Source organism: Clavelina lepadiformis, chromosome 3 (assembly GCF_947623445.1).
Source record: "Clavelina lepadiformis chromosome 3, kaClaLepa1.1, whole genome shotgun sequence".
NCBI lineage: Eukaryota > Metazoa > Chordata > Ascidiacea > Aplousobranchia > Clavelinidae > Clavelina > Clavelina lepadiformis.
This window is the reverse complement of record NC_135242.1, coordinates 24,538,198-24,553,346: the sequence shown is the minus strand read 5'-3', so window position 1 is coordinate 24,553,346 and position 15,149 is coordinate 24,538,198. Positions and strand designations below refer to the sequence as shown.

The window sequence follows — 15,149 nt, the reverse complement described above, 5'->3', positions numbered from 1 at the left end:
AATGGAAAGGAGACATTTATTCCGAGATGAAACAAGCAGTGATGCTTATTTGATTTTGATGTTTGTGTCATCAAATTATGAGAAAAGCGAAAACTGTCGACGCGAAGGTTCGCTTGTTCTTGGAAAAGATAATTGTTCAAATTAAAACTTAAAGTGGCTTCGAACCTGATGATTGGCTGAGTATGAATTTTATTTCCAAATTAATTTTATTGAACAAACTGTTTCATGGCTGGTTTTGAAGAAATTTAAGTCGCTTTTGCCACAGACCTGTGTTGAACATTACTGGTTTAAGCATCGGCGGCAAATTCTACTAAGGCTTTGGTGAAGGTTCATTTGATGAAAGATTTGAAGAACTACTCAAGGATATTGGTAAAAGATCAGTTTTATGGTTGTACAAACTTCTTTTTGCAATAACACTTGCAGAAAGATTTAAAAACTTAAATTTTGACATTTCAAAATGACTTTCTTCACAGAGGCCCTCCCCTCGCTACAACAAAGACTTCGTCGTCGCCTCAAACAATTTTTGACGTCACAGATGATGATCCAGGTAATTCAGTACTAACAGAAGCAATAGAAAGAGTTATATGCTCTAGTAGAGTCTAGTATATAACGCCTGGAAATCGAATCAAATGATTCCATGAGAAATTCTTGATGAATGGAAGTTCTGACTTCTCCCATTCGCCCCTCCAAGCTCACAGGGTGCCAGGTAAGGTTTTGTGGCTGGCCAATGATGCGGACCACGATGACTCACAAATCTCCCAGGGAAGTGGACATTCAGCCAATCACGAGCAACACTAGCGCTATGTGGAGGAGCGCCATCTTGCATGAAAATCAAATCGTTAGAAGAAGTTATGCTTTCATACTTGTGCTCTCTTCATGCAAGATTGGAAGGCGAATACGAGAAGTTATGTCTTCCATCCCACGAGAAGTTTTTATGAAATCAGTTGATTCGGTTCCCAGGCAGCTTGAAAACTTGTGGCAAATGCGAATTGTTGTATCCAATTTTAAATTAAACTGTATAATTTTTTAATGTCTCTTTAATAAGTTACAAGTTATTGAAAATAGAACCTTATTTTTAAATCATCCTGCAATGTATATCCACAAGTTGAAGAAACTTTACAACTCATTATGTATTTAGAGGTGTACAAGCCAAAGTGCAGTATTCTACAGTAGAATAGTTTATTATTGATCCAAAATTTTAAATCCTATTCTACTGTAGAACAGTTTTAAATTTACCAAATTGGTGTCAATACAGCGCTTCGCTTTTGCAAAAAGTTCCCAAAATTATTCACGGTTAAATTACGTAACAATTGTCAAATTGGCATGATTTAGTGTAGTTCATAACAACGCGTGTAGGCTTGGTCTCACGATGTGAAGTCAAATTCAACGACTTATTATTTCGGCTGCGTATTCCAATAAATGCGTATAAGTATGAAGGAAACCCGTTTTACGAATCGTGAAAAGATTAATTGAATTTCAATGCATTGAGATTTGGTTCTTGGATCTTCGTTCACCCAAAGTGTACACCCCTACTTCTAAACTATGTTTCAACTCCTACTAAATGGTCTTCAATTGAATTCTCAAAAATTTTCAAACTTTCGCCCAAGAAGTGGACAGCAAGTGAAACCGGCCAGTCTGCACGGACCCGAATTCTCTCTTATTGTCTTGAACATGAAGGAAGCAGCAGGCCATGGTTGCAGTGGAATCGGAGAAAGTATTTCAATCTTCTGATGTTGGAACACACTCAGGAATGCACTCCTGCCATCTAGTGACGAAGGTCAATTACTGTCATATGCAAGTTAGAATATTATTTATATGCGGCCTATATGATATGGCTTATAAGCCTACCATTTAATTTCATTTTGTGTATTTTCCTAAACGATTTGAAATTAGCTGTTTATCTGCACAAGCTGCTCTTCATCTACCACTACATTGTAGTTGTCAAAGTTTAACCACAAGGCAGTAAGCATCCAGCATGTGCATGATTACTTTGCCTGACAAGCACTTTGAGACTGATTGCTATATGATGAAAAAACTGAATTTAAAACTCCAAGATAAATTTATTGTAATAATTAGTTATTGATCGCTTCTTCTTCTAGATCGGAATTTGCAGATCCAGTCATTCGATTGAAAAGTAATCCAGCAACATAGTTCGATCTATCGGTCTCATATAGAGAGATTATCATTGGTGCAATTGTGCTGTACAATCTAGGGCTCGATACCAACGCCCAACATTATTACCATATATGGTCAAAGGAAATCGGGCTTTCGCTGATGTACAAATGTATTTCCCATCCACTGATGCACAGCATTCGACCTATAAAGCATCAGCAATCTGTCGCTTTAACAGTTTAACATATCGCTTGCTCGTATGATATAGTCTGGATAACCTGACTTTAGATGTGGAACTTATCGTTTCTGTATTTCTGTGTTTAGCGGTGTCTTGGTGGCCGTGCAAGTTGTCATAAGCAAGTTGACAGCATGATTATTATTGTTAATGACGAAATATAAACGATACTACAAGAAACATTTATGTAAATAGCGTAACATCTGGTAAAGTTTTTCTGTAACTGCTGTATTCAGAGGCAGCTGTGTCTAATTAAAACCATACGACATCCACATCATTTCTAAGGAAACGAAATAACAAGAACTGTTTGTATGATGTTGATGATTATATTACAATAGCACAAGCAGAAAATGTTTGTGTCTGGCTTGTCATGTTAGAAACAATTTGCAAAAATGATTAGTATTTCCTGCAACATGTTGCCCAGGTGGACAGAGATCCAATGACTAAATTATCTCATCATAGTTTGTGAGTTGCAAAGAGTCAAATTCTTTGAATATCACTCATCAAAGTAATCTGCAACAAATAATAGTGCAGGTAATATATGACATTATTCGCATGTAAGTAGTATAAGTAAGTGTGTTAAATTGTGACCCTGTTTGTTTTTTATTTGATCTCTGCGTCATTGTCCTTGACCTGGAAGCTTTGCTTATAGCTGACTGGCGTTTGCACTTGTCATTTGAAAGGTATAACCAGAGGTAATCAGAAATCTCAGTGTAGAGTTCGCGGCGCCGTTTAATAGATCTGGGTCCACCTAAAACTAAAACATAGGTCCATGTAGCTTCTACCACAGTACGTTGCATATCTATAGCACTAAAGACAATTGAAAGAAGTTGTTTAACAAATTTGCTTACTGACCACTCGATGTTGACAAAGAGTAATTCCGATTACTGTACATTCTTCATTTCATCGCAGGATCGCCACACTTCATATCCGTGGGAAAAAGCGACAGTTTTCGAAATGACTGACGGCGAAGTGTTGAAACGAGAATCTGCCAAACAAAAAATCAGGAAATATGAGCATATATCAAATTGTAAACTTAACACAACTAAATTTTGGATTTCAAATATTTGATGGGTTTGGCGGCCACATATACAATCATATCATCGCATTATTGTATTTTGCTATCTTGCAAGTTTTAACACTAGAAAGACTGAAATTTTGAATTACCTAGGACGACGGAGTGTGTCATTTTGACTCTCAAGTATTTTGCAGTCCAACAGTGTCTTTTGTTTACGTTTATATTTAACATAACAACACAAACAAGTCAAACATCACTAAACAAGTGACGAATGATGCCAAAATGTCCAAGTATAATTCATTTGCTTTCTAATTTTAATTCAAAAAGTTGCACAGATGGAAAGTGACATATTGGTTAACTTGACTACTTCATAGTTTGTGAGTAACAAGGAGTCTGATTCTTTGAAGGCCACTCATCAAAGTAATCTGCAACACATACATAAAAGAATTGGTTATATATGACGTCATGCATTTGTAAGTTGTACAAGTAAATATGTTTAACTGTGACCTTGTTTGTTCTTATTTGATCTTTACCTCATTGCCCTTGACTTTGACCTTTGATGACCTTGGATGCTTTGCTGTTATCTGACCGGCGTTTGCACTTGTCAGCCGAAAGGTATAAGGACACATGACCAGAAAGCACAGCGTAGAACTCGCGTCGTGGTTAAACAGACCTGGGTCGACCTAAAACATAAAATATATAGCCATGTAGCTTCTACCACAATATGTTGTCTATCTATAGCACTAAAGACAATTGGAAGAATTTTTGTGCAAAACGTCACAAATTTACGTTGCTAACCACTTGATGTTGACAAAGAGCAATTCCAATTTAATTCTGCATTCCATGCTCCTGGGTATCGCCACACGTCATACCCGTGGGAAAAAAGCGACAGTTTACAAAATGACTGACGGCGTAGTGTTGAGACGAAAAGCTTTCAAACAAAAAATTCAGTAAACATTGTGGCGTACATATGAGCATATGTTAAACTGCAAACTTAATTCATCTCAACTTTGAATTTCAATTATTTGATGGGTTTGGTGGCCATATATACCAGCATATTTTTACATTATTGTGCTTTAATTTGACCTTTGATAACCTTTAAAGACCTACAAAATTATCTCAATTCAACTTTGGAGCTTGATTATTTCGTAGGTTTGCTGGACATATATCTTGAAAGTTTTATGCCTCGCAACATGTTGCACAGATGGAAAGTGACATTATGGTTAACTTGACTACCTCATAGTTTGTGAGTAGCAAGGAGTCTGATTCTTTGAAAACCACTCATCAAAGTAATCTGCAACACATACATAAAAGAATAAGTTATATATGACATCATGCATATGTAAGTTGTACAAGTAAATTTGTTTAACTGTGACCTTATTTGTTCTTATTTAATCTTTGCCTCATTGTCCTTAACTTTGACCTTTGGTGACCTTGGATGCTTTGATTTGTAAAGGTATAAGGACACATGACCAGAAAGCACAGCGTAGAACAGGCGGCGTGGTCAAACAGATCTGGGTCGAAATAAGCCACAAAATATATCCATGTAGCTTCTACCAATGCTTCTACCACAATACGTTGCGTATTTATAGCACTCAAAGCAATTGGAAGAGTTTTGGATCAAAACTTCACAAATATACCTTGTTCACCACTTGATGTTGACAAAGAGTAATTACAATTTCATTCTGCAATCCATGACTCGTGGGTATCGCCACACGTCATACCCGTGGGAAAAAAGCGACAGTTTACAAAATGACTGACAACGGGGCATTGAGACCGGAATCTGTCAAACAAAAAAAATCAGTAGAAATTGTAGCTTAAATATGAGCATACGTTAAACTGCAGACTAACTCAACTCAACTTTGGATCGCAATTATTTGATGGGTTTGATGGCCATATATACATTCATATAATCGCATTATTGTATTTTGCTACCTTCCAAGTTTTAAAGCCTTGGTATTAGCTACTTTTTTTTATTAATCGTTTGAGCGCGTTCTTTATTGTGCTGTAGAATTAAATATAACGGTTAGAATCGTAAGAATGGTAACGTAAGTGATTCAGTTTTTATTGCAACATGTTGCACAGATTCAAAGTGAAATTATGATTAATTAGACTACGTCATAGTTTGTGAGTAGCAAGGAATCTGATTCTTTGAAAGCCACTCATCAAAGTAATCTGCAACACATACATAAAATAATAAGTTATATATGACATCATGCATATGTAAGTTGTACAAGTAAATTTGTTTAACTGTGTCCTTATTTGTTCTTATTTAATCTTTGCCTCATTGTCCTTAACTTTGACCTTTGATGACCTTGGATGCTTTGCTTTTAACTGATCGGCGTTTGCACTTGTCAGCCGAAAGGTATAAGGCCACATGACCAGAAAGCACAGCGTAGAACTCGCGTGAAACAGATCTGGGTCGACCTAAAACATACCATATATATCCATGTAGCTTCTACCAATGCTTCTACCACAATACGTTGCATATGTATAGCACTAAAAACAATTGGAAAGGTTTTGTGCAATATTTCACAAATATACATTGCTGACCACTTGATGTCGACAAAGAATAATTTTGACTTCATTCGGCATTCCATTACTCGGCCATATCGCCACACGTCATACCCGTGGGAAAAAAGCGACAGTTTACGAAATGACTGACGGCAGAGTGTTGAGACGAGAATCTGTCAAAAACAAACAAAAAATTCAGTAAAAATTGTGGCTTTAATATGAGCATACCTTAAACTGCAAACTTAAATCAACTAAATTTTGGATTTCAATTATTTGATGAGTTTGGTGGCCACATATAAAATCATATTTTTGAGTCAATGTCCTTAACTTTAACTTTTGATAACCTTGTGGATGCTTTTGGTATAGCAGATCGGCGGTCGCATTTGTCAGCCGAAAGGTGTAAGGACACGTGATCAGAAAACTCAGTGTAGAACTCACAGCGTGTGGTTGACTTGGATAGACTTGGATTGCCTTGAAACATAAAAAATAGATCAATGTAGCTTCTGCCAATGCCGGAAAAGCCCAGTCCTACTTGAACTTTCTTCAACTCCTCCAAGATCTTCGCAGAGAAAATGTTTTTTTCGGACTCCATTGCAAACGGTTATATGGACCAGACAGCTGTGAATAAGAAACAAGCTTCCTGGCGGTAGGTGAAGACACACCTGGTGCATCAGCGGCAGATCAGTTGGATTCATTAAAAGAGCTGGATGTGGATTAAAGACGATGAAGTCTCTTGATCATTTTTGTGGTTGATCGTGAATATGTTTCCACGTCTCGTCCGTTGCTGGGAAGCTCTAGGACTCAGCGTCTGATCTGGTTTTTGCCTGAAATATTAGTAACACTTTATTAAGTGTCCAGTTGGTCCAGTGCTGCGCCTAGAGAAGCATCCAATGTTTCCAGACTGATAAGTCTCATTGCATGGATGCAAATGGACCATGACTCTGGTCACTCTGGGTATCAGATTTGGGGAACTCCATGAAATCCAGCATGCCAGGGTTGTCGAATTACGCTCATGTATGGTCACATCGAAAATAGCAGGCTCACGACCTATATTAAAGCAAAGCAAAGTAAATGTGTGATATGGACCTATGTTAAAATTACTTGTTGACACTTATGACCAATCAATAGAGGTTCGGTTATTTTTGTTAACTGAGAAGTTGAAGTAAGCTATTGTACAAAGTCTAACCTAAAGTGATAAAATACAAACACGAAAATTAACTAAACTGATGAAATCATGGAAAACATATCCCGTCGCGCATGAGTGATCCCCACGTAATCAGCGCGCACGGTTTTGGAAAAGTACATAAAGTATTGTTTATGACATCATTTGATTTTGTGAATAAATGCACTAGAAATAGTGCGAAGTAAGATTACTAAAGTCGACTTATAATAGAGTGTTAATGTAAAGTTATAGCAAGCCCCGCTATTGCATAATCGATACTTCATATTATCGTCACCTCAAATGTTGGGGGCCTGTTGTCGTCGTTTAAATTTGTGGAAGATTTGCTTCATCCAAAAGTTTGATTGTTTCCCGTCGGTGAGTTCCAGGCTATGACAAAGCATGTTATTGTTTTGATCGTTAACCTTATGCTCTGTTAGCTTGTATGCGCGTCCTAATAATAACAAATCTGTCAAGCACTGTTTTTTTTTTAAAAAAAACAACGTTTCAATGCATTTGCTGTGTCAATCAGCCACCATCCATAAGGTAATACACCTGATGTATGAATATTATTTACAAACTATCAGGTGTCATAGTCATAGATATTAATTAAAACTTGCTGCATTTTCTTTAAACGAGCATTATTTCAACTGAGTTAGTAGGTTGATTCTGTTGAGAAAATTCCTTAATTACTTACTTTTTTGGATTGTGTTTTTCCTTCAGCTTATTGAAGAACCTGATCCGCAAAATGCGCATCTTCCAAATCTCTACTCCAAATACGTACTCAGCGTCTGACCCGGTTTCTGCCTGAAACATTTGGATCACTCTATTAAGTGTCCAGTTGGTGCATTTCTGCGTCTAAAGAAGCGTCATAGGTGGACACTGGGCAGTATCGCGGTATTATAGTACCGAATAACTGTACCGAATAACTGTACCGAATAACTGTACCGAATAACTGTACCGAATTACTTATTTCAAGAATTTTCAATCAGTCTCGGTACTAAGTACCGGTACCGGTACCGACAACGTTTTTAAAGTAGTACCAAATACTAGAGCCGTCGGTATATTTATTGCCAAGTACCGGTACCGTTGCCGACGGTACTTTCAAAGCAAACACTGCCCACCTCCGTGAAGCGTCTATAGTTTCTAGATTGATAAATCTCATTATAGGGATGCCAATGGACCATGACTCTGGTCAGTCTGGGTATCAGGTTTGAGGAACTCCATGATCTCCAGCATGCCATGGCTGCCGAATCCCCGTCATCTATGGTCACATGGAAAGTAAGAGGATCACGACAAGAAATGCTGATCATAACCATTCTGGTATCTAAGAATTACAACATAATAATTTAATGTTGCAAACGTCTTTCTGCAAACAATATGCGTTAGAAATAGAAGGAATATAACAATTAAAATTTGAGAAAACAACAAACAACCCAACTTAGTGTATACGGTAGGTTTATTTTATAATCACTGGTCAACAACAATGACAAATCATGAAAAATATATCGCGTCGCGCATGAGTGATCACCAAAGTATTAAGCGCGGTTCTTGAAAATTACACAAAGTAAAGTTTATGACATCATTCGATTTTGTGTAAGTTTTGTAGAAATAACACAAACTAAGATTGTTAGAGTCGATTTATCATAAAGCACTAATAGGCCTATAACGTTTACACGCTCCTGCTATAGCATAATGGGTATTGTATATTATCATCACCTCAAATGCTGTGAGCCTGTTGTCGTTTAAAAATTTGGAACGGTTTGCTTCATTCGAAAGTTTGATTGTTTCCTGTCGGTGAGTTCCAGGCTATGACGAAGTATTTTGTTGTTTTGTTCATTGACCTTGTGCTCTGTTATCGTGTATGCGCGTTCTAATAATAACAAATCTGTCAAGTATTGAGATTTATTAAAAATTAACTTTTCAATGCATTTGCTGTGTCAATCAGCCACCATCCATAAGGTAATACACCTGATGTATGAATATTATTTCCAAACTATCAGGTGTCATAGTCATAGATATTAATTAAAACTTGCTGCATTTTCTTTAAACGAGCATTATTTCAACTGAGTTAGGAGGTAGATTCTGTTGAGAAAATTTCTTAATTACTTTGTGATAATATTGTGATTATAACCAAAACTAATATACAGATTATGTGAGATTTCAATTCTAGTACTTGTGCGTCGTTTTAGCTAAGAGTAACACGAGCCACAATCACTTCCTGTACCATTGTTGTGACGTAATATTTTCGCCTTTTTCGCATGCGTTCAGTTTATCGAAAATAAGTTTGTTAGCGTATGGCAGTACGAATTAACAAGTCTGGGAATAATCAGCAATCAGCAATTTAATGCAGTTGAATATAGCTAAGCCACAATGCTATTACATTAACTGTCAAATGAAATACTGTTGATGTGCCAATGTTCTATCAATTTGTAATCGTACAACGAAGAATCAATATAACCAGTTTATACAATCAATAATTTGTGCAAACTATTGAACAGTACAATTTAAGACAAGCTCAGTGTCAGGTCGGACAACTGTGCTTGTTGGCTTTACAAGACAATCAGCTTTTAGCTGAACAGACGAGTCTAGGATTGATTAAGCAAACAACGGCCTTGAGACTCATTATATCGAAGACAATAAACATTCAGACAATCAAAGATTGTATTGGAGTGACTGGTACAGTCAAGTTCAACAACAATAACCAATCATTCCATTACAACTTACTTTTTTGGATTGAGTTTTTCCTTCAGCTTATCCAAGAATCTGATCAGCAAAATGCGCATCTTCTAAATCCCTACTCCAAATACGTACTCAGCATCTGACCCGGTTTCTGCCTGAAACATTTGGATCACTTTATTAAGTGTCCAGTTGGTGCATTTCTGCGTCTAAAGAAGCGTCATAGGTGGGCAGTACCGCAGTACTATAGTAACGAGTTACTGTACCACGGTACTTTGTTAGTACCAGTAACGGTACGGTCGGTATTTTTGAAAAAGAAATGCCGAATCTCTGTACCGAACTCCTTTTTCAAAATATTTCAATCCGTCACGGTACTCGGAACTTTTCACGTGATTATTTAATAACTTTAACGAGTGTGTTTTCAAAAATACGTGTTAATTAACCGTTAATGCCAATTTTAGCACCTATTTATATTTTTTAATCTGGAAATATCAAGTAAAATTGCAAGCGAGTAACGTCACATATGTTTTGGCCTGGAGTAACCTTTACCGGGTCATAATAGCGGCAAACATTGCATTTGCAGCAGCATTTTTTACACAAAAATTACCGGTCCCGAGTACCGACGAAGTACCGACTACTTTTTAAAATAGTACGGAAAACCATCACCGTCGATATATATTTTTTGCCAAGTACCGGTACTGTTACCGACGGTACTTTCAAAGTTCAGACTGCCCACCTCTGAGAAGCGTCTATAGTTTCTAGATTGATAAATCTCATGATAGAAATGCCAATGGACCATGACTCTGGTCAGTCTGGGTATCAGGTTTGAGGAACTCCATGATCTCCAGCATGCCATGGCTGCCGAATCCCCGTCATCTATGGTCACATGGAAAGTAAGAGGATCACGACAAGAAATGCTGATCATAACCATTCTGGTATCTAAGAATTACAACATAATAATTTAATGTTGTAAACGTCTTTCTGTAAACAATATGCGTTAGAAATAGAAAGAGTATAACAATTAAAATTTGAGAAATCAACAAACAACCCAACTTAGTGTATACGGTATAAGTTTATTTTATAATCACTGGTCAACAACATTGACAAATCATGAAAAATATATCGCGTCGCGCATGAGTGATCACCAAAGTATTAAGCGCGGTTCTTGAAAAGTACACGAAGTAAGTTTATGCAACCATTCGATTTCGTGTAAGTTTTGTCGAAATAACACAAACTTAGATTGCTAGAGTCGATTAATAATAAAGCACTAATATAACGTTTATACACTCCTGCTATAGCATAATGGATATTATATATTATCATGACCTCAAATTCTGTGGGCCTGTTGTCCTTTAAAAATTTGGAACGGTTTGCTTCATTCAAAAGTTTGATTGTTTCCTGTCAGTGAGTTCCAGGCTATGATGAAGTACGTTGTTGTTTGTCTCATTGACCTTGTGCTCTGTTAGCGTGTATGTGCGTTCTAATAATAACAAATCTGTCAAGTACTGGGATTTATCAAAAATCAAAAATCAAAAATCAACGTTGCAATGCATTTGCTGTTTGATTCAGCCACCATCCATAAGGTAATACACCTGATGTATGAATATTATTTGCAAACTATCAGGTGTCATAGTGATAGAATGAAATTAAAACTTGCTGCATTTTCTTTGAACGAGCATTATTTCAACTGAGTTAGTAGGTTGATTCTGTTGAGAAAATTCCTTCATTACTTACTGTTTTGTATTGATTTTTTCCTTCAGCTTATTCAAGAACCTGATCAGCAAAATGTGCATCTTCCAAATCCCTACTCCAAATACGTATTCAACGTCTGACCCGGTTTCTGCCTGAAACATTCGGATAACTTTATTAAGTGTCCAGTTGGTGCATTTCTGCGTCTAAAGAAGCGTCATAGGTGGGCAGTACCGCAGTACTATAGTAACGAATTACTGTACCACGGTACTTTGTTAGTACCAGTAACGTTACAGTCGGTATTTTTGAAAAAGAAATGCCAAATCTCTGTACCGAATTCCCTTTTCAAAATATTTCAATCCGTCACGGTATTCGGTACTTTTCACGTGATTATTTCATAACTTTAACGAGTGTGTTTTCAAAAATACGTGTTATTTAACCGTTAATGCCAGTTTTAGCACCTATTTATCTTTTTAAATCTGGAAATACCAACTAAAATTGCAAGCGAGTAACGTCAAATATGTGTTGGCCTGGAGTAACTTTTACCAGGTCATAATAGCGGCAAACAGTGCATTTGCAGCAGCAATTTTTACACAAAAATTACCGGTACCGAGTATCGGCAAAAAAACGAACTAATTTTTTTAATGCCCACCTCTGAGAAGCGTCTTCTACATTGATAAGCCTCATTATAGGGATACCAATGGACCATGACTCTGGTCAGTCTGGGTATCAGGTTTGAGGAACTCCATGATCTCCAGAATGCCATGGCTGCCGAATCCCCGTCATCTATGGTCACGTGGAAAGTAAGAGGATCACGACAAGAAATGCGGAACATAACCATTCTGCTATCTAAGAATTACAACATAATAATTTAATGTTGCAAACGTTTTTCTGTACGCAATATGCGTTAGAAATAGAAAGAGTATAACAATTAAAATTTGAAAAATCAACAAACAACCCAACTTAGTGTATACAGTATAGGTTTATTTTACAATCACTTGTCAACAACAATGACAAATCATGAAAAATATATTGCGTCGCGCATGAGTGATCACCAAAGTATTAAGCGCGGTTCTTGAAAAGTACACAAGGTAAAGTTTATGAAACCATTCGATTTTGTGTAAGTTTTGTAGAAATAACACAAACTAAGATTTTTTATGTTTACTAAGAGTCGATTTAAATGAAGTTTACACGCTCCTGCTATAGCATAATGGATATTGTATATTATCATCACCTCAAATGCTGTGGGCCTGTTGTCGTCGTTTAAGTTTGTGGAACAGTTTGCTTCATTCAAAAGTTTGATTGTTTCCTGTCGGTGAGTTCCAGGCTATGACGAAGTACGCTGTTGTTTTTCTTATTGACCTTGTGCTCTGTTAGCGTGTATGCGCGTTCTAATAATAACAAATTATCAAGTATTGAGATTTATCAAAAATTAACGTTGCAATGCATTTGCTGTTTGAATCAGCCACTACCGATACGCTAACTTAGCGTGTATGCGCGTCCTAATAATAACAAATTTGTCAAACACTGTTTTTTTTTAAAAAAAAAACCAACGTTTCAATGCATTTGATGTTTAATTCAACCACTACCGATAAGGTAATACACCTGAAAAACGAATGTTATCTCCAAACTATCAGGTGTCAAAGCCTTAGATTGAAATTAATATTTGCTGCATTTTCTTAAAACGAGTATTATTCCAATTGAGTTAGTAGTTTGATTCTGTTGAGAAATCTCTTCAATTACTTACTTTTTTTGATTGAGCTTTTCGTTCAGCTCATTCAAGAACCAGTTCAGCAAAATGTGCATCTTCCAAATCCCTGGATTCAACTTCTTTGGCCAGGTACAATCGCCGATTATAATTTTTTTCTCTACCTTCTGTATCTGTCTCAATGAGGAATTTACTGTATATGTAAAACGACTCTTGACAGTGTGCAGGCCACAACATACCTTGAAAGACTTGATTGTTTTCCTACCCTGACATAAACCTTCGCACAGGACTTCAACGAAAAATCTGCATAATGTTTCTGAAAGTTCACATAACTTGTAATTTGAACTGGCTAAATGTATTTCATTATTGCTTTTGCAAATTCCCTATTTAGTGGGTTGTTGAAAGTTACATTTTCCTCCTCAAACATTCTCGTGGGAATTTAAACTTATACCTTTCTCAGTAACAACCAACAGAACACACGGTGGCAGCACATTGTTCTACCTTCAGTTATCTCTGTTCTTAAGCATAATTTCATTTCTCTGTTCTCACCAGGCACGTCAATGTTGCAAGTAGCATGCGGCCCCTTTGGAGTAAGTGTGACCATCGATGTCAAATTCTAAGCGAAAGTTACAATTAACCATTTTATTAGTAGCTGACCAAAACCTATTTTAATTGCATGTGTAACGATATATTTTTCTTATTTCAATTTGCGTTCACTGTTTGAGTATTTATTTACGTAATTGAGAGTTTCACAGAATGAATTTACTTCATTTTTCGTTGCTTTGAAAATGAAATTAGACCCTATGGGTGGCGTTAGAGTGACGAACCTTTTTAATTGAACGCGTCACAAATGAGACTTTAACCTGGAAAAAATACAAGTGGGGTCATGGATTTATTTAAATGTCAAGATCGATTAGAAACTTGCTGCTGCATCTTCTCTGCAAGTTTTATGGATTCCTGGACTGATAATGTGTAGTTTTCAGCTTAACACATGCAGCCTTATATCTGGGATGAGGCGATTCCCAGTCCTTGATTTTATGAAATTCTACAAAGGGTATAAATCATCAAAATACTAAAAGATGAACAGCACAAGAGTCTTGTTACGTCACAAACGCCAAGACTAGGCATGATAACGCAATACTACGGGCCGAGAAGTAGGGTCTGTGTGCTGTATGGAAATTCAGTCCGGTACTAGATTATAATTAGGCTGGGCCTTGATGCAAACATTTACTACCATGTTTGTCACTGAAACATTTGTTCATATTTTGTTATAATTTTTGAAACGACAAGTGGGTCACTGAAAACGCAGGTCAGTGTTTCGCCATCCCTGCACTGTACCGTTTGTTTTGTTCACACGCAAGTCTCATTTGCTTGGGCCTAACTCCTAAGGTCGACACTTTGATTTCATTCTTTCCCTCTTCGGTTGATTAGGTCGAGATACCGCATGTTAAAACGGGAAGGGTGACTGACTTTGATAGGAAGGATTCGAGATGTGACTGGCTTGGGTAGAGACGTTTTCTTAGTTGTGGCTCCTGGACGAGTATTTTAGTTGACATTCCAGCGCGCAGTTAACTTTCTACTCGTTGTTCCCGTTTTACTCTATGCTGGGATTGACCGTGCGAGTCATTGCAGTAGTGACTGAAGAAAGCCTGGTTGTTGCGAAAGCCGTTACCTCGATAAGAACCTGACAGTGTATTATGGACATATCCGTTACACATGTAAAGTTTTACGCCATTTATTCGGACGTCGTCAAAGTTTTGAGCACACAAACAAGTGCTAGAAAAGTCAATTTGCTGAACCGGCTTATATTGCTATGGGGAATTACCTAAGTCGAAACCACCATCAGCCGGAATAAAATATTTTGTATACGTTTTAAGCGACCGAGCATGTAACCTAAACACACGCTTCATGTGCCCGTGAAATACCCACTAAGCATGCCGACCCTTGCCGTCTCAAATAGGAATTTGCGTGTCGTGTAAATTTAAGTGATATGTTTCCACAATTTGTATTTCTTATCCAAATGATTGAATCGAAA

The 15,149-nt window shown here is 37.0% G+C and overlaps 2 protein-coding genes across 17 annotated transcripts in view; one reads left to right on the top strand and one right to left on the bottom strand.

Moving 5' to 3' along the window:
• LOC143449076 (uncharacterized) overlaps positions 1 to 15,149 on the top strand; it is a 71,524-nt gene continuing 56,375 nt past the window's right edge. Inside the window, exon 1 of the transcript XR_013114498.1 lies at positions 1 to 180. The gene's annotated coding sequence lies outside the window, so the exon portion shown is untranslated. The remainder of the gene's footprint in view (positions 181 to 15,149) is intronic.
• Positions 2,370 to 13,853, bottom strand: LOC143449073 (uncharacterized). Of its 16 annotated transcripts, none has more exons than XM_076949137.1 (23): positions 13,154 to 13,853; positions 12,641 to 12,797; positions 12,059 to 12,255; positions 11,452 to 11,561; positions 11,044 to 11,197; positions 10,454 to 10,656; positions 9,766 to 9,875; positions 8,758 to 8,911; positions 8,163 to 8,365; positions 7,736 to 7,896; positions 7,337 to 7,428; positions 6,224 to 6,926; positions 5,919 to 6,052; positions 5,483 to 5,792; positions 5,301 to 5,370; positions 5,006 to 5,148; positions 4,742 to 4,879; positions 4,476 to 4,659; positions 4,164 to 4,296; positions 3,899 to 4,048; positions 3,515 to 3,790; positions 3,203 to 3,335; positions 2,370 to 3,104 (listed from the first exon to the last, which is right to left on the bottom strand). In XM_076949137.1, exons 9-11 carry the CDS (start codon positions 8,355 to 8,357, stop codon positions 7,338 to 7,340), a joined length of 447 nt encoding a protein of 148 aa, XP_076805252.1. In that variant the 5' UTR covers positions 8,358 to 8,365; positions 8,758 to 8,911; positions 9,766 to 9,875; positions 10,454 to 10,656; positions 11,044 to 11,197; positions 11,452 to 11,561; positions 12,059 to 12,255; positions 12,641 to 12,797; positions 13,154 to 13,853; the 3' UTR covers positions 2,370 to 3,104; positions 3,203 to 3,335; positions 3,515 to 3,790; positions 3,899 to 4,048; positions 4,164 to 4,296; positions 4,476 to 4,659; positions 4,742 to 4,879; positions 5,006 to 5,148; positions 5,301 to 5,370; positions 5,483 to 5,792; positions 5,919 to 6,052; positions 6,224 to 6,926; position 7,337. The 16 variants fall into 16 exon arrangements, with proteins under 16 accessions (XP_076805252.1, XP_076805255.1, XP_076805254.1 ...); XM_076949140.1 differs by lacking the exon at positions 5,301 to 5,370 and having other exon boundaries at positions 5,483 to 5,540; positions 5,670 to 5,792; XM_076949139.1 differs by lacking the exon at positions 5,301 to 5,370 and having other exon boundaries at positions 5,483 to 5,540; positions 5,680 to 5,792.